At 45.6% G+C, this 24,233-nt stretch overlaps 1 protein-coding gene and 1 long non-coding RNA gene across 5 annotated transcripts; both read left to right on the forward strand.

The window, feature by feature from the left end:
- Positions 1-469: 469 nt before the first annotated feature.
- On the forward strand, positions 470-13,575 carry LOC128347495 (zinc finger protein 260-like). 4 transcript variants are annotated; one of them, XM_053302331.1, is made up of 5 exons: positions 470-604; positions 5,652-5,734; positions 7,558-7,684; positions 8,786-8,893; positions 11,114-13,575. In XM_053302331.1, exons 1-5 carry the CDS (start codon positions 514-516, stop codon positions 12,592-12,594), a joined length of 1,890 nt encoding a protein of 629 aa, XP_053158306.1. In that variant the 5' UTR covers positions 470-513; the 3' UTR covers positions 12,595-13,575. The 4 variants fall into 4 exon arrangements, with proteins under 4 accessions (XP_053158306.1, XP_053158308.1, XP_053158307.1 ...); XM_053302333.1 differs by having other exon boundaries at positions 8,786-8,881; XM_053302332.1 differs by having other exon boundaries at positions 8,789-8,893.
- Positions 13,576-22,107: 8,532 nt separating this feature from the next.
- On the forward strand, positions 22,108-22,849 carry LOC128347594 (uncharacterized). The gene is made up of 2 exons (XR_008317593.1): positions 22,108-22,295; positions 22,403-22,849. It is a non-coding gene; the product is annotated as an uncharacterized LOC128347594 (long non-coding RNA).
- The last annotated feature ends 1,384 nt before the right edge of the window (positions 22,850-24,233 follow it).

Below are 24,233 nucleotides of genomic sequence, written 5' to 3' on the forward strand. Positions count from 1 at the left end.
TGCGGATTTGAACTCAAGTCTCCCTGGTCCTAGTCCAGCACTCTAACCACTACACCACGCTGGCTCTCTTCCGGCCAAGGATGGGAAAGGGGCGGCAGAGAGGTATGCTGCCGCCCGAAGATTTTTACTGGGAAGGAGCGCGGGGGTGGGTGGGTGGGCGGCAGGAGGGATGAGTGCACCCTCCCACGCCCTTAAAGCGGCACTCCCGCCAGCGTTGAACCACACACCCGTGGTACCGTGCACATCCCTCATCCCGGCTGTGCAGAAACATCTCTGAGCAGAGTCGTCATCATCATCACTGTGGAAAAGTTGTGACTGAGTCTCTTCTAATGGGTTTTTCAATCCTTGACTCCCGAATCCTGCGAGTGAGATCTAGTGCCGGTGGTACCCATTCAAAAGGAAACCGGAAGTGACGACTGTGCATTGTTGATACTTTTTCTGAAACGGAAACCTCAAATGGAAACCGGAAGTGAGGTCAGTGCATTGATTCTTTCCCTGCTTCTAGCTCAGTGAATGTTACTTTCGGTTTCTGGAGAGGAGAGAAGTTGTCCGAGGCAGTTCCGTGGGCGAGCAACTGCAGAGAGGCAGATACGTTATTTGGGAGGTGAGTGAGGGAGAAGTCGAGGGAAGGCGCCTGTTTGGGTGGACGGTGTTAGAGGAAGGGGAGCCTCTTCTCTTGCCATTCAGCGGCAATGCAAAGTAGCGCCAAGTCTCCTAGTTTCGAGTGCAAGATCTTCCTCCCTTCTCCTTCGGGGGAATGCAGGGAAATGCGGTTTTTGTGCTCAGGGGCTGGAAGAAGAGAGGCATTCCTTTCTTTTACTGGTGCCGATCAGTCCTTCGTCGCTTTTCCTTCTGTTCGCCGAGCAGATGGAACAGAGCAGGGAGCTTCCTTATAAACTCAAGGCAGCAGGAAAAGCGCCTCCGTCGGATTGCCCTGTGTCTTCGCTGTCTCCTGGAAAGGAATTTGTTTAGGTCGGCATCTGAATCCAGCTAACGGGGTGGATAATCCTTCTGCTCAGTTTCTGTTTTGATTTAGGTTGTGAGCCTCTTGAAGGCTTGAGCAGACATATAAGATATCTTTGAAATAAAATTAATTCACTGCTGCTGGGGTGGGGGTGAAATTGGACCAGAGGCTTCAGCTTGCTCCTTCAGCTCCCTTGCAGGGATTTCAATCATCCTGATTGCTGGTCACTTAAACTTCTATTGTTAGGAGCTTGTGGTCTGAATGTGGCTCCCTCAGGCCGTCAGGATCTGGGATTTTGACAAAAGGGCTCACCTTCCTTAATAGCCCAGGCTGTCTCTGAATAAGTGCTCTACGGCTTTCTCCTCAGGGGGCTGCAGAGGGGAGAGAGTTCAGGGTAGCAAGGGATGAATGACACTATCTAATCTATCTCATCTGTGCTGAGGCATAGTTTCATATTGGGATGAAGACTAAGATCTAGAGTCAGAGGCTTCTTGGAAGAGGCAAAACAATAAGCAAAGTGTGGGGATCCCCTTTGTCAGTTTCACATCATCCTACCCGAGTCCCCCACCTCTAGTCTTTGCCCTTGCAAAAAAAAAAAAAAAAAAAAAGATGGTGGGAAGAACATGGCGGTGTAACAAGCTCAGTAGAATGGACTAGCTGCACTTGATGAGAGAGTGGAGGACAAGAGTGTTGCTAGGTCTGTAAAAGACCACAGGGCCTGGCTCAGACCCACAACCCTCCCCCACAGTTTGATAATTAAACTCAATCGCTTCCTCCCTAATGACTTATTCCCCAAGAATAATTCAACATTTTTTAAATCTTTTAAAAAAAATAATACATTGCAATCCTATACAGGTATGCCTACTTGGAAGTAAGCCCCATTGTGGTCAACGGGACTTACTCCAAGGTTTGTTTGTTTGTTTATCTGTCATATTTTTACACCACCCAAAACTTACGTCTCTGGGTGGTTTACAACAAGATTAAAAAGCAAAACATTAATTAAAAACAAAAACAAAAAAGTTTAAAAGCAAGAAATTTAAAACACAATTTAAAATTTTAAAACAATATTCTAAAAACATTTAAAACAATCAAAACAATCAATTAAAAGCCTGGGTGAAGAAATGCATCTTTAAGGACTTTTTAAAGGATGTCAGAGATGGGGAGGCTCTTATTTCACTAGGGAGCGCATTCCAAAGCCTCGGGGCAGCAACGGAGAAGGCCCACCAGACAAGCCAGTGGCAAATGCAGACGGACCTCTCCTGATGGTCTCAATGGGCAGTGGGGTTCATAACGAAGAAGACGTTCTCTTAAAAACCCAGGTTGCAGCCTCAGTTAACAAGACAGTGAAATGAATAAGATCAAATTCAAGACCAGCAGTGCCACAGCTAAATTAGGGAAATTGGAATTTCTGTTTCCTCTGTAATCAAGATCACACATAACTGAATACCTGAAAGTCAGTGTGGTATAGGGGTTGGAGTGTTGGACTAGGATTGGGGAGACCTGGGCACAAAGCCATCAACCTCCAACCAATGACTCACTGTCAGCCACTGTTATGAAAATAAAGCCAGTGTGGTGTAATGGCTAGAGTGCTGGACTAGGACCAGGGAGACCCGAGTTCAAGTCCCCTTTCAGCCATGAGACCTGCTGGGTGACTCTGGGCCAGTCACTTCTCTCTCAGCCTAACCTACTTCACAGGGTTGTTGTGAGGAGAAACTTAAGTATGTAGTACACTGTTCTGGGCTCCTTGGAGGAAGAGCGGGATATAAAATGTAAAAGAATAAAAATAAAAATGTTGAGGAAAAATCATGCACACAGTCCTGATGTCTTGGTGGAGGGGAAGGTTATAAATGTCTTATTTCTCTAGAGGGAAGAAGAAAATGAATAAGGCTGATCACCATAATAAAATCGTAAATATGTTCCATGGAGAGTATACCACTTGAGGCAATTCTCTCGCAGTCTAACCTACTTCAAAGGGCTGTTGAGAGAAGAAAAAGGAGCAACACCCTGAATTCCCTGTAGAAACCGTGGCACGTAAATAAATGTAATAACAGAGAAAATTGTAGGTATTCAATATGCAGTTTTAAAGCTGATCCTTTTATTCTTAACAAATGAAAAATGATCACATTTCTATGTTTAAGGATGCAGGAAACGGCAAGATAAATATTTCAAATGCATTTAAATCAATGCAGTTTGGTTGAGATAATCTAATATGCGATCAACTCATGTATTTTTCTGTAGCTGAGAAATGGCACTATGAGATGATGATCCAATAAAAAGGGACATTGGAATATCTTTTGCGGGGGGCTACCATTGTCGGAATTGACTTGATGGCACACTTTACCTTACCATTTTTAACAAGCCAGAGGTTGCCGGTTTGAATCCCTACTGGTATATTTCCCAGACTATGGGAAACATCTATATCGGGCAGTAGCAATATAGGAAGATGCTGAAAGGCATCATCTCATACTGTGCAGGAGGAGGCAATGGTAAACCCTTCCTGTATTCTACCAAAGAAAACCACAAGGCTCTGTGGTCACCAGGAGTTGACACTGACTCATGGAGACAAATGCTGTTCTCATGCTGACCTTCTTTAAAAATCTATCTAAACAAATAAAAACTGAACATTTATATATTTTGCACAATCCAAAGACAGTAGGGAGGGAAGGGACAGTGAGAGAAAGATTTGAGGGGGTGCTAAGAGGTATAGGAAGGTGGGGTAGGAAGAAGGGGCAGTGAAAAGGGAAACAAAACAAAAAAAGACCAGGAAGGGGTTAACCCAGTGGCTGGCAATCTTGGCCCACCAGCTGTTGAATTACAATTCCCATCAGTTCCAGCCACAGTTGTGACTGGGGATGATGGGAGTTGTAGTTCAACATCAACTGGAGGGCCAGCTTAGCCCACCTCTGAGTTACCTACAGAGGGGAGAAGAAAGGTAAGTCATCTTGATGATGGTGGTAGCTTCATTATCGTCTGCTAAAGGAAAGAGATTGGGAATTTGTCAATTTTGGGTTTTTTTCCAACTTTTACTTTTTGGGATTCCCTTCAGGAGGGAGTTGATGGCACTCAGTTCCCTGTCCTCCTCTGTCTCTTCATGGGTGGTTTGCGCCCAGCGCTCCTGTCCCCTGCCCCTCTCTTGGCTTCCTCAGCAGGTTGAATAGAGAGACAGCTCTTTCTCATAGAGGCGTCCTGGATGCTCTCATCTTCCTCATCCCATAGCTGATGTGAGAAGAAGGCAAGGAAGAGGGACTTTCAGCTGCATGCTCTGATAAAGGGAACCAGCAATGGGAGGGGAATGATCAGAGGAGGGGAAGCAGGTGGGGGCTTTGTACAAAGCCCAGTGGGAACGTAGAAGAGCTCTCTGAGGCATGGAGGCATTCGAAAGCAGAGAAGGTGAAGCGAGAAGCAGGAGAATAGTAAAGCTCTCCTAGGTCTGTCTTTGCCCTTTCTTCTCCCTCCTCCTGCATTCTGATTATGCCTACAAGCTTCCTGGAGTTTGTTTTCAAAGCCCCACCTCCCCTCCCTTCCTCCCCTCTGATTACTCTCCCCTCTCCCATTGGCTGTTCTGAGCACCTGGAGGAGAAAAAGTACTCCTATGCTCTCCCAGCAAGACGATATGCCTGGGAGTGATGGTGCAAGCCAGGGTGGTGGAAGGGGGCAGAGGAACCTCATGCTCCTCCTGTCTCCATTGCAACTTGCTGTTGAAGCAATCATTCAATCTCTCCAACCAAGAAAGAGATGAGCCCGATTCAGACATTATGCTGAATGCGTGTACAGATATCGGTACACTCGTACACATGTTTGTGTGAATGACTTGACCTGTGTTCATTTTAAAAGTGAACCTCGATGCAGGTCATTCAAATGCATGGTACAGATAGGGAGTGTACTTCTGTACCTGCATTATTTATTTATTTAACATGTTTTATGCCACCCCAAACGCAAGTTCTCTGGGCAGTTTACAAGACAATAAAAACAACCAATAAAAGATCAAAACATTTCAACAATTAAAATTTAAAAAGTTAAAACTATTTAAACACAATTAAAACAGTATCTAATTAAAAGCCTGGGTGAACAAATGCATCTTGACTGCCCTTTTAAAAGTTGTAAGAGATGGGGAGGCTCTTATTTCAGCAGGAAGTGTGTTCCAAAGCCTCGGGGCAGCAATGGAGAAGGCTCGTCCCTGAGTTAGCCACCAGATGAGCATGTTTGCACAACATGTGAATGATTGTACCTGTGTGTAGATCTATACCTGTGTACACTGTACACTCATCGTATGAGTGTTGAACATAATGTGTGAATTAGCCTATGGCTGGTGGGTTTCAGGGCTCTAAGCTATTCATTGTGGGCCTGAGCCCCATGTGCCCCTCCCTAATGACACTCCTGGTGGTGGGAGTTGAGTGGAGGCAGAAAAGATAGCAGGAAACGTACATCTTTGATGGAGCAGGAAAGGGAAGAGAGGTTTTTGAGTAGGGGAGAGAGGTGGCTGATGGGTAGAGGAAGGAAAGAGTGGAAGAAAGAGCAGAGGAGGAAACTAATCAAGAGATGTGGGACTTGCAGATCTCAGGCATTTCAGGATCAGAACCAGCACTGTGAAGCACGTAAGAAAATAGTTTCAGATTAGCCAAAGAAGTAGAATATTAAATGTGTGTGAAGGATAAATATCTTTCCATTACTCTTCTCTCCCTGGCAGGTAGAAGAATGACATCCTTGCCTCATTCTGGATTGTCTTCTGTTTGGAGCGGGGAGGCATCTACTGCCATGCAGCCTGCTCAGGTAGGGGATGGATCCTGAGGGCAGAGTGGAAGTGCCCCCAGGTCTCGGCTGCATACACCTCCTTCACCGAAAACCTGTCACCAGGTTTGCTCTGAAGTGTGGTAGTTACCACCCTTCGTGAATATGCTTTGACTTAATGTGGGGAATTTAATGCGGGGAGAGCTGCTCTTGTGATAGCAAGCATGAATTGTCCCCTTTGTTAAGCAGGGTCTGCCTTGGTATGCATTTGAATTGGAGACATGCTGAACACTGTAAGATATTCCCCCTTAGGGGATGGAGCTACTCTGGGAAGAGTGCTTGCCTGCAGAAGGTTCCAAGTTCCCTCCCCAGCATCTCCAAGACAGGGCTGAGAGAGACTCCTGCCTGCAACCTTGGAGAAGCCACTGCCAGTCTGGGTAGACAACACTGAGCTAGATGGACCAAGGGTCTGACTCAGTGGTGTAAGGCAGATTCCTATGTTTCTAACTCTAATTAATGCAAACCTACATGTAGCCAAAGTATACATTAATTTGCACTTTCTGTGCATGCTCGGGGCAGTGACTGGTATTTCCTAGTCCCTTGCGATTGTACTAATGACCTGGGGGCACTAAGGAAAATCTGGCCAGAAATACTTCCTTGCCTTGAATCAGAGGAATGCTCTCAGACAGAGGCTTCCTTAACAGTGATACGATCATTGCAGACTGAAAAGATGTCATCTGGGGTGCAGTTGAGACCGGCAGGGGTGGCAACAGAAGGAACACTTGGGGTACCACCTCTTCTGCGGGGGGGGGTGTGGCGGGGGTAAAGTGACCCCTCCCTTGGCTTTTGGTGCTTCAAGACTTAGATGCTGCCAACTGAGGACCAAACGACACACATTTGGCAAGGTTTTGTTTATTTTCCCGCAAAACAAATAGCAGATCCACAACTGCATGGAAGGAAGGATCCCCCCACCCCCCCACAAACACACCTCCGGCTAGGGATCCATCTCTTAAATCAATGATGAAATAGAAGAGAGAGCTGCCAGTTTGATAACTCAGGCCATGTTCTTGGATCCATACAGTTTGTTAGAGCTTTAACAGTTTAGTGCCGGAGTGACCAACTCCTACATCCTGGAAGATTTAAGTCTTTTGAAAGGTGTGAGAGCAGCAGATTAGAAGGCTCAGGCAGAATTTTTATTTATTTTTGTTTTCTCAATTATTGCTCGTGACTAGCCTTGTAACGGAGGGTTGTCATTTTATTTGTGTTTAAAGAACAAGAGAGCCAGCGTGGTGTAGTGGTTAGAGTGCTGGACTAGGACCGGGGAGACCTGAGTTCAAATCCCCTTTCAGCCATGAGACCTGCTGGGTGACTCTGGGCCAGTCACGTCTCTCTCAGCCTAACCTACCTCACAGGGTTGTTGTGAAGAGAAACTTAGGTATGTAGTACACCGCTCTGGGCTCCTTGGAGGAAGAGCGGGATATAAATGGAAATAAATAAAAATAAACAAGGACAAAATGCTCAAAACAATAAATGTTAGGAGCCATGACCAGTCTCTTTTCAGTCAGAGCATTTCCCAAGAAATCTTCCAGGGGCCACATGACAGGATGTGGGAGGTCAGATGTTGCCCCCGGGCCATTAGTCTGCCTTCTCTGAATATCCTCAGGTATTCCCTGATAGTATCTGATCAAAGAAATACCATCCCTCTATGAAGCTCTATAAAGCCTTCAGGAATATGGCCGCTTATCCCACCTTCAGTTCTTTCAGATTGTGAGCAACTGTGTATGTCTGTGTGGGGGTTTTGTGGGGCGGGTGGCGGGTGTAGAGGCAGAGTTATTTATGGAAAGTGAATATTTCCCTTTTTTCAGCCTCCAGTGTTCTTTGAGGAGGTGGCTGTGTATTTCATCTGGGAGGAATGGGCCCTCCTGGATCCAGGCTCAAGAGCTCTGTATAAGGAAGTCATGCTGGAGAATTATGGGATGGTGGCTTCTCTAGGTAAGGATTCCTCTTTCTTTGTAAACAGGTGGTGAAGATATTGAATGCCTCTACTTGTTTTTATGGCTGCCCTGTGAGGTGTCCATGGGGAAAATGGGTGGCCAGGGTGGATCTGCCTCTTGCACTTTGACATGATGAACCTGAGCTTGACTGATGCCGATTCTAAAGGTACAGAATCCTTGTTTGGGAGACGTGCAGCTTGGAAAATGAGCCACTTTAATGGAAGTGAATGTAACAACTCACTGTTGTCCTTCTACTATCGTCCCATTTCCTACCCTCTTATGAAGTGTGCTTTATAGGGGCATATTCTGCTGGGAAGGGATATTTTGATCCCTTTCTGTTTGCTCTTTCAGACAGATATGCTGCTTCTGTACCTAATGTAATGACTGGAATCTGTTTTGCATGGTTTGATGGGAGATTTTTAATTTTTTTGTTTTATGAACTTCTTGGGGGTTGAAAGCCCCCCCCCCCGTCCTCCTTCTTGCCTTTGAGAAAACAGGATGGAGTTGCAGGCTGCTTTGGCATGCCCATACTCAGGGGCAGGGCCTTTGCCTTGCATGATGGGGGGCCCAGGTTCAATCCCCGGCATGGCCAATTACAAGGATCTTAGGTTAGGTAGCAGAATTGGAAAAGACCTCCACCTAGCATGGGGGAGTCACTGTCAGAGTAGATAGTGTGGCACTAGATGGTCGGATTCATTCGCCTTGCTCAGACGTTCTGGAATCTGTGGGTGCTGTCCTCGCATGCAGTGTTAGCGTACCCACAACCTTGCTCCTTGCTCTCCACAGTAATAGCATTGTCTGCAGAGGGAAGGGCTGTCTGCTTGGAAAGTTTCTTCCTGTGATCAGATCATTGGGGCACCCAAACATTCCGAATCACAGAGGGGATGTCTCCACGAGTAGAGTGTTTTGTCCCTGTAGACAATTCTGTAAGCATGGAGAGCTGGGAGCAGGGCTTGTGGGCATGCCCGTAGGGGCACTTTATGCAAATACAGCTTCCCCAGATTCTGCAACAACTGGGCTAATAGAAACCATCCCCATATCTTCATATGCCTCAGTATTTCCAAGTCATAAATAACTGGCCAATTTGTTTTCTCCCTAGAAGGGTTTGCAGCTCCCAAACCAGACCTCGTCTCCTGGCTGGAAGGAGGAGAAGATCCCTTTGTCTGGGACTCCAAAGAAGTGCAGAAACCATCTGGTAGGTGCTTAGGTATGTGGTAGATTTCATGTTGGTGTAGGAACTGAAGGCTGGTGGGTTTGGTTTTGTTTGTTTATACTTATTAAGTTTCTATACTGCCTTTCATTAAAACAGTATCAGAGCGGTTCACACAAGTCTATAAAAATTACACAGTTAAATATCAAGCTTGAATATAAAAATACAGATCTGATTAAAAAGAGTGAAAACAAGCACAATATAACTATAAAATATACAAAGCAGCAGCAATAGAAACAATAATCTAAAAGCCAAGATTTAATTCACTTTTTAAAAATTCTGATGGAGTCTGGGGAGCGCATGGCCACTGGGAGAGCATTCCAGAGTCTGGGGGCAGCAACAGAGAAGGCCCTCTCCCACGTGCACGACAACCAAGCCTCCCTCATGGTTAGCACCCAGAGCAGAGCCCCCCAGACGACCTCGTCAAGCGAGCAGCAACCCTTTGGAGCAGACGGTCCCTCAGGTATCTAGGGCCCAAACCGTTAAGGGCTTTAAAGGTCAAAATCAGCACCTTGAATGGCAACAAATTGGCAGCCAGTGCAGTTCTTTCAGAATTTATAATTGATTAACAAAACAGAAATATAATATAATGGGCAAGATGGTTGGGCCCCCAGCTTCTTCAGCTGCTTTGTTGTTATAGGAAAGATACAGTAGCTGCAGTGAAAGTTAGGGAATGTCAAAGGTACATAGGAAGCTGCCTTATGCTGAGTCAGACCATTGGTCCATCTAGCTGACTGGCAGTGGCTCTTGAAGGTCTCGGGCAGGAATCTCTCCCAGTCTGACCTGGAGATGCCAGGGAGTGAACCTGGGACCTTCTGCCTGCAAGCCGATGCTCCACCACTGAGCTATAGCCCCATACCCTAAGGGGAAAGATCTTACAGCAGACAGCGCTCACGTGTAGTCACCCATCCAAATGTGAACCAGGGTGAACCCTGCTTAGCAAAGGGGACAATTCATGCTCACTAGGGCCAGTGTCCCGAGTGCATGTATCCTTGCAGACAGACCTGACATCTCGGCAGCAGCCACCAGTCTCAGGCTGCTGAACACTCCATCAGGGATATTCCATAACTCTCACTGGGAGCCACAGGGATTGGCTCATCAAAGAAGTCGTCCAGGGAAGTCACCAGTTTGCCAGCTGTGAAGGAATGACCCCTTCCCACTTTGTTTTATGGGTTATTATTTGTTTTCTACTTCTAATGAGCCCCTGGTGGCGCAGTGGTAAAACTGCCGCCCTGTAACCAGAAGGTTGCAAGATCGATCCTGACCAAGGGGCTCAAGGTTGACTCAGCCTTCCATCCTTCCGAGGTCGGTAAAATGAGTACCCAGAATGTTGGGGGGCAATATGCTAAATCATTGTAAACCACTTAGAGAGCTTCCAGCTATAGAGCGGTAGATAAACGTGTAAGTGCTATTCTACTTGCCTTGTTCTGTTTCCACTCTAAGCTCTGCAAGGGTTAAAAAATGTTGCTCCCTCTGACAGACAAGTCTGACATAAAAGTTGTCAGCTGCAGAGTTTTGGAGGGAAAGTTGTAACCTGTTACTATTGGTTGCCACCAGGCAGAAAGAGAAGGTTTTAGCTGCCTCAGGTAACAAAGTCTCTCATTGGCCAAGGTATCCCTTTAGAACCGAATAAAAGGGAGACAGTGTTATAGTTCAGGGGAGTGAGAGGACATCTGAGAGCTGTGAGAGAGAAGAGCTCTGTTAGACTGTTTGCTGCTGAGTGTTGTGTGAGCCAGAAGGCTAGAACATTAGCAATGTAAGATTGGGCTGAAACTACTAGGGAAGAGCTGGTCTTCCTGAAGCCTGCTAGGCCTTGTGACAGAAGGCTAGCAAGTTGGCTTGTTTATATCTTGTATTTTTGGTACTCTGTACTATTGCCAACCTAATATTTCATCTACAGTTCCTGTACTGTGTTTTGCATTTTTGAAACCTTTTTATCACAAGTAAAACCTATTCTTGTTGTTACTCTTTTTTCTGGTATCTCTGTCAGTTATTTTAGTCCTACCTCACACCTACCTGCCTTTTTTTAAAACCACACTACTAAGTTTTGGTCTTGTTTTTAAGTGACAGAGGGTTCAGTGATGCAAGCCTATGCAGTCACACAGATTTAAAAATCTTTTTGGTGGCAGCAGATGGTTAGATTGAAGGCCAACTGCGGCCAAGCCCTCACACCAATCAAGGCAGAATTCTTAATGTCTCTGTCTCTTTACCTAACAGGTGATCAGCAGAAAAATAGAGATTACAGGAAACTACTTGCATTGCCACTTCAAAGAACCCATACAAGAGAGACAACACATAAATGCTTGGAGTGTGGAAAGAGCTTCAAGTGGAAGGTGAGCCTCACTGTCCATCAAAGAATCCACACTGGGGAGCAACCATACCAGTGCTTGGAGTGTGGAAAACGCTTCACTAGGAGGGGGGGCCTCACTGTCCATCAAAGAATCCACACTGGAGAGAAGCCATACCAGTGCTTGGATTGTGGAAAGGCCTTTCGTGATAAATCAACTAGAAGGAAACATGAGAGAACTCACACAGGAGAGAAACCATATGAATGCTTGGAGTGTGGAAAGGGCTTCAGCCAAAGTGGAAGTCTTACAAAACATCAACAAACCCATATTGGAGGGAAACCATATAAATGTTTGGAGTATGGAAAGAGCTGCAGCCAGAGAGATACACTTGCTATGCATCATGGAATCCATACAGGAGGGAAGCTGCATACATGTTCAGAGTGTGAATACAGTTTCAGTCAGAGAGGACTCTTGACTAGATATCAGACAGTCCACACAGGAGAGAAAGTGTGTACATTTTTGGGGTGCAGAAAGAGTGATAGCCTCACTGTATATCAAAAAATCCACACGGGAGAGAAGCCATATACATGTTTAGATTGTGAAAAGGACTTTCATCATAAATGGTCTCTTACAACACATCTAAGAACTCACACAAGAGAGACCCCATATAAATGCTTGGATTGTGGAAAGAGCTTTAAGTGGAAGCAGAAGCTGACTTTACATCAAAGAACACACACTGGAGAGAAACCATACCAATGCCTGGACTGCAGAAAAAGCTTCAGTCGGAGGGAGAGCCTCACTGCACATCAACGAATCCATACTGGAGAGAAACCATACCAATGCTTAGATTGTGGAAAGGCCTTTTTTCGTCAATCAGCTTGTAGGAAACATGAAAAAACTCACACAGGAGAGAAACCATATAAATGCTTGGAGTGCGGAAAGGACTTTCATGATAAATCTTATCTTAGAACACATCTAAAAACTCACACGAGAGAGACCCCATATAAATGCTTGGAGTGTGGAAAGAACTTCAAGTGGAAGGTGAGCCTCACTTTACATCAAAGAATCCACACTGGAGACAAACCATACCCATGCTTGGACTGTGGAAAAAGCTTCAGTCGGAGGGAGAGCCTCACTGTACATCAAAGAACCCACACTGGAGAGAAACCATACCAGTGCTTAGACTGTGGAAAGGCCTTTTGTGACAAATCAACTCGTAGGAAACATGAAAGAACTCACACAGGAGAAAAACCATATACATGCGTGGAGTGTGGTAAGAGCTTCAATGTGCCTAGTACACTTGCGGATCATCACAGAATTCACACAGGGGAGAAAGCATTTAGCTGCCTGAAGTGTGGAAAGAGCTATAGGAAGAACTCACACCTTACTCGACATCAGAGAACCCACTAGAAGATAATCTTTAGAAATGCTCGGCCTGTATCTAAAGGCATTGTAATCAGGCCTGAATTTGTTATGATGATTTTTATTATGGTAACTATTTAGTTTTAAGTCATCTGCGATTGCTATGCACTCTATAAAGGTTGCAAAAAGAAAGGCTCTGCCTGCAGGTTTCCATTCAAAGTGACTGGAGTCATGTAGGAAGGGGAAATGGGCAAGGAAGACAGTAGGGAAATGTGGCTCATTTTCTTCTTCTGTCAGAATGAAATCCTTACATTTTTAAACCATTTTTGAAATCCTCTCCATTCTTAAATGGAGAGACAGATGGAAGCCACCTGTAGCCTGGGAGGCAACTTGGAAAACTAACAAACTGTGTGGTAGCGAAAGACCCTCCCAGCAAAGGCTCACAAGGATTTGGCTTTGTCACTTTCTCATTCATGGCTGAAGTTGATGCAAGAATGGCTGCCACACCTCATTCAATCGATGGAAGTGTACTTAAACCTAAAAGAGCGGTAGCCAGAGAGGAATCTGGGAAGCTTTCTCAAAATATGGAAGAATTGCCTTTCTGTAACTATTCCAGTTGTGTCAGCCTAGTCTAAAAGAGACCTGATGGCTGTGTGTGTGTGTGTGTGTGTGTGTGTGTGTGTGTGTGTGTGTGAGAGAGAGAGAGAGAGAGAGAGAGAGTCAGTTTTCCATTTGAGAAGAAGGGTGGGGAGATGGGAAAAATGAAGCTTTGTCTTGTCCTAGAATTTCAGTTAGTAAATATTTGTGTATATTTTTGTGTTTGGGAAGGTATAGTGGTGGTATTGTGCTGAAGGTATTAGCGGCAGCAAAAGCACTGTGGTGATTGGGCAGTGGGAATTCCCTAAGCAAATTGGGGGAGGAGTCTGTAGTTGGAGTGACTGGTTAGAAGATGCGTTTTGCTGTCGCTCTCTGTAAAGGAGAGAATGTTTCATTTATTTCAGACAAGAATAAATCCTTGGTGGTGGTTTATCCTGTGTGACGACATTATTATTATTATTAATTTGATTTCTATACCGCTCTTCCAAAAATGGCTCAGGGCGGTTTACACAGAGAAATAACAAACAAATAAGATGGAACCCTGTCCCCAAAGGGCTCACAGTCTAAAAAGAAACATAAGACAGACACCAGCAACACTCACTGGAGGTACTGTGCTGGGGGTGGATAGGGCCAGTTACTCTCCCCCTGCTAAATAAAGAGAATCACCACATTAAAAGGTGCCTCTTTGCCAAGTTAGCAGGGGTCAATTATTGCTGTCAATTTCTATATTTATTATTGTAGTGATGTGCTGGCTGGATGGTGAAAAGTGTCCTGCTCCTAGGCTTGGTTCATTTCTCCCGCTGGGGCAATTAAAGGACCTGATTTGCAGGTTTAAGTTGAGCCTTCTGTTTGCTAAGAGGTGAAATGAGAGCAGCTTCAGCTGGCCACAAACAGGTCTCAAACATCTCATTAACAAAAATCCTGTCAATTTTACATTTTGTGTTAGGGGCTTTCCAAGTTCACTTTGGCTCCGGAATGCCGGAAATGGTGGCTGTTAGGGGCCCGATTGCAGTGCATTACTTAGCCAATACGAATATATTATGCTATGCTGTGGTTATTTCAAGCTTTGCCACCAAATGGCTGTCAGTGACAGAGTGGTGGACTCAAGTCCCAGATTTGTCTGTTCACTGGAGTCTGTGCGAGTGAAGCTGTCATGCTCTCATGGGTGTTAAAAATGCATTTTTCCTTTATTGCATTTGATTCAGCTAGATCTAGAGAGGACTTTCCTAAGTAGTTTATGCTATATAGGTTAATTTTGTTTGAGACTGATTTATTAGATAATGTTTCAGATTGATATAGATGATGATGGGTTTAATTGGGATCTGCTGGTCAGTGGCCATAGTAAAGATCCAATTCTGATTCTGGACTTAACTGTAACCTTTTGACCTACAGGTCTGATGCTGACTGGGGTGGCAAGAGGGTGCGCTGCCACCCCGTGCCAGTGATTTTGGGCACAGCGCCAGTGGGGGAAACGTGGCCAGGGGTGGGGAGAGAAGAGTGCCCTCCCTGATCTTAAATGTAACCACCCCCCCGCCGAACCTCCAAACTGGTCCGGCAGTCCAGAAAAGGACCGCCGGACCACTTCACGCACATCCCTAGCTGCCAGTTGGGTGCTTGTAACACCAAATGGTACATCATTTGCATTGTCAGGCTTGCCTCTGGTAGATGACCCCAGACTAGCTGTAAGTTGTATCAGGAAATTATGTGCAAGGCTGCAGTTGAGAAATTACACTGCACTGTGGATTCATTTTTCTTATTTATTTATTCGATTTCTATACCGCCCTTCCAGAATGGCTCAGGGCGGTTTACACAAACAAATAATACATAAATAAGATTGATCCCTGTCCCAAAGGGCTCACAATCGAAAAAGAAACACAAGATAGATACCAGCAACCGTCACTGGAGGTACTGTGCTGGGGTGGATAGGGCCAGTTACTTTCCCCCTGCTAAATAAAGAGAATCACTACATTAAAAGGTGCCTCTCTGCCAAGTTAGCAGGGGTTAGAAAGGTATTGTAATGGTTATGTTTAAAGCGAAACACTAAAAAGAAAAAGCTTCTATAAAAATATCAGTTTTCTTATACTTTCTAGTATAGCATATACAGTCTTTATGGTAGTGATAAACCTTAAGACATCAATAACTAAATAAATAAAAATCAAAACATAGCATTGATTACATAGGGCATTTAATGAAAAATAGTTTCAAAGAGCAGTGTACTTGCAAACTGTAAAGTAAGAAAAGAGTCAGTGAGGAAGCCAGAAAGCAAGCCCGATTGATTGATTGATCGAATTTGTGCACCACCCCAAACTTTCATCTCTGGGCGCTTAACAATAGCATAAAACAAGTTAAAAACATATACAAAAACCTAAAACAATTTAACAATCCCCATGAAAAATTCCACCCTCTTTAGCCTATAATTTCTCATGAGCAAGCAGAAGATTCTAAGAGAAATAGCCAACATTCCAATTTTCTTGCTGGTTTGTGCAACCTATACCATCCATCTAGGATGAAGCCTTTGGAAGTGATGTTGAATCTCATTTAGTCCTTGAAGGACATTTAGCCAACCTGCTCAGTGCAGGACAATCACAGATAAAGTGCTTTAAAGCATCTCGCCTGTAGTAAGAGAATACGCAGGATGCAGACTAACATTGTGCTAGTGGTAGCACAATGTCCCACATGAACAACGTTTTTTACTCCACACTTGAAGCATTGTTGTGGGACTATCGGACAGAGCCAGTGTTTTTTGCGCAAGTCAAGTTCTGCATAAGACGCCTGATCTGGCAGAAATGAAGTTCACAAAGGAGGAAACAAAAGAGAAGGCAGCAAGTGGACAGCTGTGGGGAAAGGGTGAAGAGAGGACAACTGGGGAGAGGGCACTAGGGGATGAGGAGCAGTCGTTGGCATGGGCTGCCTGTGAAGAGACGGATCTGGAACTTAGGTCCACCATCCAGCTCCAAGGTCGTGGCAAAGCTGGAACTAAGCATAGCATAGGATACCATAACCATATCCATCTTGCTTAAGCAAGGGTGTGGCCTTGTACAGCTGCAGTTTCACAGCATTTTGGCTCTTGAGTGCACATGGAAAGTCCTTAATGCAATTTGTTAAACAAAGTTTTTCTTTGTTAATGGAATTTGATTGCCTGATTAATTAATATTTTTAATATACCACCTGATTCCAAAGGCTCTAGGCCTTATGAGATAGCTTTGCTTACAACTCTCTGATCAGGCAAACTTGGAATTGAAACTGAGAAACTTAATGGAGCGGGGGAAGAAGGAAATATTACCAATAAGGAATGACAAACCTTACTGGAGGAGAGTTGGTCTTGTGGTAGCAAGCATAACTTGTCCCCTTAGCTAAGCAGGGTCTGCCCTGGTTGCATATGAATGGGAGACTTGATGTGTGAGCACTGCAAGATATTCCCCTCAGGGAATGAAGCCACTCTGGGAAGAGCAGAAGATTCCAGGTTCTCTCCCTGGGAGAGATTCCTGCCTGCAACCTTGGAGAAGCTGCTGCCAGTCTGTGTAGACCAAGGATTCTCAATGTTGGATCCCCAGATGTTATTGGACTTCAACTCCCATAAACCCCAGCCCCAATGGGTAATCCTTTGGGCAGTCCTTTGGTTGGGGATTATGGGAGTTGAAGTCCAATAACATCTGGGGACCCAACGCTGAGAATCCCTGGTGTAGACAATGCTGAGCTAGATGGACCTGTGGTTTGACTCCGTATATGGCAGCTTCCTATGTTGCTAAACCGTTGAGAAGCGTAAGACTCCGAGGGTGTAGCAAAGACATAGGTGGCCCATTCATGCACGGGCTGCCCCCCGCCACCAACAGTAGCATACTCCCTACCCTGATGGTGGCAGTGTGCTCCCTCTCCCTGTGGTGGCAGCAGCCTACCCCCACTATAGTGATGTCATGCTCCAGTTGACTGCCCCCAAGGTTGCAGGGAGTGAAGAGCATTCAGTACCCCAAGCAGCACAAGAAGATGAAGCCATGAGATGAGAATGAAGGTGGGTTTACATTTTTGCTTGTGCTGTAAAAAGCATGGAAATTCCAAGGGGAGGTGCCATCTTAACTTCCACAAAATAGAAGCTGCAAAGAATTTGTACAGTCTTGTATGTCATTCTGGCTTTAAAAATGAGGCTCCATGCATCCACACTTTGCCTTAGTCCTTCGGCTGGATGTTGGGCTTGGGAGGGATGCATCCAGGCAGATATTCAACAGGTACAGCTTTCCCAATCACTTCCTAGAGATGCCCCTGGTGAATTTCTGCCTGGTGCATCTCTACAAGGCACAGTGCTATCCCAAATGGCCACCTATTTGCCTGCAGTCCTAAAGTAATCTGCAATAGATTCAATAGGCCGTTTCAGTCCTGGAAACGTGTCCTCGCTGACACAAGGCAAAGTCCTGTATATAGTGAGCACATGTTCAAATCTGCACCCATGTACAGTTACTTACATGTTAGTTTGAATGCATGTACAGCAGTACTTCCTATCTATATCTTTCATTTCAGACGGCCTGTATCCAGGCTCACTTTTAAAATGGATACAGTCATTCACAAGAAATCATGATGGGGTGTATAAACATCTGCCCATCTGTGCACTCATGTGCCAGTCTTTCTGCACCACTTGCTGGCCCAGAGCAGAGCCCAAGCCTAGCCTTCTCCCTGACTTGCTAGCTTTCTACCTTTGGGGGATTTTTTTATGGTGGCTCATTTCATCAAAAAAGCCCACAAAGTATGTTCAAAGTGGTACAGTCCAAACACAGGCTTACCACCTCCCTGAGAATGAGGTCTGGATAGTTTGCTCCCTGGATCAGTTTTTGAATTGATTGCCCTGGAAGTGAGCAATCTTTACAGGCCAGAGGAGAAAACTAGTTTGACCACAAAGAGGAGCAAGACTCCCGGGCTTATTTCTGGGAAGGAGGGCAAGCATCCCCAGTCAGAGGAGCCATGTATGTCCAGGCAGGGGGCGGGAGGGCAGTCCCCCTCCCTACCTGCATTGAGCCAGATCCCTTTGAATTCAGTGGGGCATACTCCCAGAGAGGGGAGTATTGTATTGTTGGCTTTCCTTTCGCCATACCGGAAAAAGTCCTGCAGACACCCTTGAGGGAAGCATTCCCACATTTGGCTAGCAGAAGGGCCAGCTCTTCTGGAAAATTATCCTCACACGGTCAAAGGTGCCTCTTTAGGGGGCAGCCCTAACCAGTCACAGCACTGAAGCACAAAATGGTGGGCAGAGCCAAGCAGAGACGAAAGTGAAGAGGTCTCTCCCACAAACTCTGCCCTTTTCTGCCTTCAGCAGTCTATGATCAGTGCCTCCATCCAGAGTTTATCATCCGGATAAAACAGATGCCCATTTACTGGATTACTAGGCCCAGGAGCAAGAGTTCAGGCCCACCAAAGGTGCACAAATCTCCTTCCTTTCAGTCCTGAAGGGCTGGGCTTGGAACTCGGAGCGACCCCCTTCTCTTCTTACAGCATAGCTCTTCAGTGATGAGACTAATGTTTTAACAAGAATGCTTGAACACTGGCTATTGATCGTCTGAGGAGAATTTCTTTAGAACACAACAGCTGGCTTCAGCAGCTTCAACACCAAAAGCCTTGTGTTTTTTATCAACTTACAAAATACCTTGTGAGCTGCCTTCTGCTCAGGACCGACAAAGTGCAACAGGATGTGGAATCTCTAGCGTTGCATGTGTCTTGAGCACATGTTCTTCTATACATATATTAATATCTTCACATGCTTATACTATCTTTTACATTTTGCCTGAGGTATTTCCTGTTTTTGTCTGCCATTGCAGTTACTGTGTCTGCGTGTCATACTGCTCCTTAAGTGCTACCAGTGTTCCTTCTGATTCCCACTACAACTTACTATTGACTACAACTCCCAGAATCCCCAGCTGCAATGGCTTTTGTGTTCCCAGCCTCCGTGGCTAATCGTCGGGGATGATGAAAGCGCTAGAGCGACATCTGCAGGCAGAGGTGTATCTAGGGAAAATAGCACCTAGGGCAAGCACTGACATTTCACCCCTATCCAAACATCTGACACCCATCTTTCGATACCTTTACCATAATATCAGCTCAAAAATAGAAGTTCAGACACTTTCAGGAGAAACAACACACGCACACACACACACACACAACCACACATGTGGCACATATGTGCCAGTCGCCTTCCCAAGGAAACACAGCACAACCATGTGCTGGGCATGCCTCCATAGAGCTAAGCAGTGAAAGCTCTCTTTAGCAAATGCTCTGCCACCTCAGCACACCTCACTACAGGTTGCTGCCTCCAAGAAATTCAGGGATGGGTTTTTTCTGTCCAAACAGCTTTTGCCTTAAAGGGAGATGGTTGCAATGGGAAATCGTAGGGGCCCAAAACAATCTGAAATTATCCAGCAGCTTACAATAGGCTTGGATCCAGCAGCCTGATCAGGAAGAAGGTGGAAGTTGCAACTAGCCACAGAACAGCAAAACAGTGTGATATTCGAATCAGAAAAATTGTGTGTGTGTGTGTGTGTGTGTGTGTGTGTGTGTGTGAGAGAGAGAGAGAGAGAGAGAATTTATAACAATAATCTACCCTGCACTACTGTCACCAATTTTCTGTCTCTTCCACACTGCAAAGGTTTTGTAAAAGGTTGCCCCTGCCCCATCCCCTCAAGTTCCTGAGTCTAAAGGTAAAAACAAAACAAAAAACCCAGTTCTATTGCACGCATATTCCATTTCCTATCTGTCGCTGTGACAGATACTAAGGTAGTATATGGCCTGTGATAGTGTGTATTGGATGGAGGACACCAGCCACCTTCATAGCATTACAAGCCATTTCTCGGTATGGTAAAACTACACAACACAGGGATGGCAATACATTGCAAATGCAACATTTCTGGGTGTGAATTCTTACAACAGTTTTTTTTAATTAAAAAAAAAACCACCACACAAGTTAAAGGCAGACACTTTCCAAGTTTGAAATCTCACAAACCTTATAATCAGATTGCTTGACAAATACGCAGATAAAGATAGAGCTCTGTATAGAGAATTAAATAGCATGCGTGTGAATATTTCCATTTTATTCCTTGCCTCTCCCCCCCACCCTTCAGTTTTTCCAGCTTACAAGGTATTAAACCAACATTGTCTTTTTAAGGAATGTTTTGTCCACTTACTTTTGTGCCCTTTATATCTGTTTTTTAAATGCTTGGGTCCCTTGCCAACGACTTTGCATTCTTCTGACTCCCTAGATCAGGGAAAAATCTAGACTTGGGTCTTGCAGAGGCCATTTGAGCATGTGCGGTGGCCATTTTTGTTTTAGCAGCCTTTAAATTTTTTTTTTTTTAATTACACATGCTCTAATGGTCCCTGTGAGGTCCTATGTCTTGCCAGGCCTCGCAGAGGCCCTTTGAGCATGTGCGGGACCTCCAAAATGGCCACCACACTGATCCTTCTAGGCCCGAACAGGCCTGAAAATCAGCCCAGGATGGGCTGCGGCAGTGATCTGAGAGGGGGAGGGGGAACCTTTGCAGGAACACACACACACCCCCGGCGGCCTTTAGGAAGCCCCCCGAAGAGGCCACAGGTTAAATTAAAAAAATATATATATATCAGCGCATGGGGGGGAGCAGCATGGCACTGCCACCGCCCAAGTGGTGCCTAGGGCACATGTCCTGGCTGCCCCACCCTATTTTCGCCTGTATGTGCCTTCGCATATCAGAATTCTAGGTAAGAGGGAAATAACAGGCGCCTAGATTCTGTCTCTGTCTTTTCTGACAGTCTTCTGAGTTGTTTTAAAATGTTGTATCCCTGGTTACTGGCCACTGTGGCTGGGGATTGTGGGAATTGTAGTCCAAAAAGAGCTGCGGGGCCAAAGCTGAACAGGCCTGGTCTCTAAACCAAGACTTCCCAAGTTAGGGATCTCCAGATGTTGCTGAACTACAACTCCCATCAGCCCCTGCTCCCATTTATTAGGGAATGCACTCTATTCTGTGCTAGTCACACCTCCCTTGGAATACTGTGTGAAGATTTATGCAACATGTCGTATAGTACTGTCATTTTATAGATCTGAAGTTTCCTCTAGGCATACAGGTTCAGACATTTTTCTTATATGTGTATTTTAAGTTATATAGATTTTCCTGGGGGTGGGGGGGACCAAAACATGAGGGAATCAATCTGCTCTTCAGAAGCTGCCCTGGCTTTGTTTGGGTGACATTGCCTAGTATTCACAATTTGAGTTATTTGTTTCTGAATTTTTCATTTTAACGCGTATATCACCCCCAACGATTTTAATGTTTTTATTTTGGTCAAGTTCCACTGAGGGCTGCTTGCCAATTAAAAAAACCATACTGCCATACAAACAAACAAACAAAAAAACCCACCCCACCCTATCTGTTCTCTTTTGAGGAGATGCCTGGAAAACACTTAAATTGCTGCCGCTCAGCTATTTCTTTAAAAGCCTTTCAGCACCTTCCTATATCCAAATGCTGCCCAATATGGTACCAGCAGGGATTCGAACAGGCAACCTGCTGCTTGTTCGTCAAGCATTTTCCCGCTGCGCCGTTAGACTAGTAGCCACCACCAATAGAGTGCACTGAAGTCTGCTTGGCAAAGGAAAAACCATACTGCCAAAAGAACCCCTCAGTAATTGTTGTCTTTTGGGGAGATGCTTGGGGAACACTTAAGTAGCTGCCACTCAACTATTTCATATCAGATGAGATCGAAACTGATCACCAGGCCATTGCCTGATGCCTCAGCCAGTGGGCATCACAATCCAGTCCTTGTTGGCCTCCCCACATTGGACCATACATGGTTTCTTTAAGAGCCCGTCTAAATATGGCTTGCCTCTTTCTGCTGTCACAATGAGAGCAATCACAGCCCCCCTCCCACTTCTGCCCGCATCATAATACCCCATGTGCTCTGAGCCCAAATAAAAGCAGCTCAGCTTTGCTGAGTAGCTCAGGCGGGTGGGTGGGCGGAGTCTCCCGGGTGGGTGGGTGCATAGAGGGTGAGCCGGGTGGTGGGCAGTCACAGAGAGGAAACCGGTAATGTTTCCCCTCTGCCCGTGTGGGATTTGGGAGGGCAACCCAAGTCCTGGACTTGGCTACAATCTTAATCCTTGTAGGGGATCCAGACATCCAGAAGAAGAAGCCCAACTGCACCCACCGGTAAGTTAGACACCTCCCTACCCTGTACCCCCTTCACATCCCATCCTACTTTCCCCGCTTGCTTCCCTCCCATTTAACACAGGGGATCTCTCTTCCTTTCATTTCAGGCCATGACCTTCACCATCAATCGAGCCCCTTTCGGGCACAATGGCTGAAGCGGAGGTCTTGCCTCCTCACCGGCAGAAGAACCTTCATGTGTAGCTCCAAGGCCAAACTCCCAAAGGCAAAGATAGACACTGTGCTGTCCTTTTGGTTGAGCCATAGGTAGCTCAAGCTGTGTCTGGGCGGGATCATCCATTGGTGGTCCTGCCCCAACACAGATTGACCAAGGCCCACTGTTTAACCTGGCTGTGCAGGCCTGGCTGGTTGCCGCTTTTTGGAGCCGAGAAGGAATTTTCCCCTGGGAGGTCTCTCGATCCCCAGGTTTTTTGCCTTCTCTGCACAGCCTTCTCCTTGAGCTCTGCAAGCACCTTGGCTTGCCGCTGAAGAAGAGTCAACCAGTGGGTCTTTCCCCCTACCTCCCCCTCCCCAAATAAAATATGAAACAATCTCAAGACATTGTCGCCTTGTCTTTCTTGGGTCGTCTCTTTCTTGTTGGGCTCCTGGAAGTGGTTAGGACTCAATGAAGAAATTTACTCATGTCAGGCAATGGATCTGTGGATCAATCAGGTTGGGATTAAGATCTAGAGGTAGAATGGTTGATGGGGACTGGGGAGATCGGAGTTTAAAACCCTCACTCAACTAGCTCCTGCTTCTCAACTTAACCTACCTCACCGGGTTGTTGTGCAAATAAGAGAGGAAGGTGGAGAACACCACCTTGGTCTAAGGGTGTAATCGGTGAAAAACCTCAGCACTCGAGTTCACCAGTCTGTCCCAGAATCACTCAGTTCCCTCACATTCCTTCTGAACAACACTAATGAAAGGCACTTTCTCTTACTGGAGATGGGGTTGCGTTCCGAGAACATTCGCCCTACCACTAAAACGTGCCACAGTTTGAATCCTGCCCAATCATAGATGCGGAGGAGGACCTTTGGGGCTGCCAATATCTTTTATCTCCAGAAGATCCAACAACAGGGCATCACCTACTGCAACAAATGCGAATCAGAACCTGTCTTGATATCCTGAGCCCCCAGAGAAGAAGCCTCCAGTTCGGAGAAACCAAACGGGTGAAATATAAGCACATGGTCTTCACCTATGGATCAAGGGAAGGCACATGGCTTGCAGGCGAGACAACGCAAGACCCCCAGACATTGGTTGGGACGATGGAAGAACCCCAGAGACTTGTTGGTTTGTGTTTTTGAGCTGCTTTTATTTTTGAATGGTACATTTTAGAATGTGGACTTTTCCTTTGAGGGAGGGGCAGGCAGGTCAGCTTACAAATTCAAAGTAAGAGGCACAAATGCAAGAAGAAGTCATGCTGGGGCTGGGATCAACTGAACACTATGCACCCTCAGTGATCTAGGTACAGCCATAGGAATTTAATCAGGAGAACCTATTAAAAGCAAGCTCAAGTCAATCTCTCTCTCTCTCTCTCTCTCTCTCTCTCTCTCTCTCTCTCTCAAGCAGCACATAGCTTTTGTTTAAGGTCAAGAAAGAAGAGCCACGCCTGCTTTTAAGATTTCTTGCAGGATCTTCTCAATGAATCTTAAAACAAAAGTTTTCTAGAAGCTCTTCTTACCTTTAGCACTTTGGAAGGTGCTTGGCTGATCCAGGTGCTATCAGTTAACTTGAAGGAGGCACCTGATTAGTACAAGTAAAGTGTGCCATGGAAGTCGATTTTGACAACCCTGTGGTTTTCTTTTGGTAGAATACAGGAGGGGTTTACTATTGCCTCCTCCAGCGCAGTCTGAGATTATGCCTTTCAGAACCGTCCTATATTGCTGCTGCCCAATATGGTACCAGCAGGGATTCGATCCGGCAAACTTCTGCTTGTTCGTC

This window comes from Hemicordylus capensis, chromosome 2, assembly GCF_027244095.1.
Source record: "Hemicordylus capensis ecotype Gifberg chromosome 2, rHemCap1.1.pri, whole genome shotgun sequence".
NCBI lineage: Eukaryota > Metazoa > Chordata > Lepidosauria > Squamata > Cordylidae > Hemicordylus > Hemicordylus capensis.

Coding starts and splice junctions, on each gene's coding strand:
- LOC128347495 (XM_053302331.1), top strand. CDS start 514: ATGTTACTTTCGGTTTCTGGAGAGGAGAGAAGTTGTCCGAGGCAGTTC. Junction 5,735..7,557: donor CTGCCATGCAGCCTGCTCAG/GTAGGGGATGGA, acceptor CCCTTTTTTCAG/CCTCCAGTGTTCTTTGAGGA. Junction 8,894..11,113: donor ACCATCTGGTAGGTGCTTAG/GTATGTGGTAGA, acceptor TTTACCTAACAG/GTGATCAGCAGAAAAATAGA.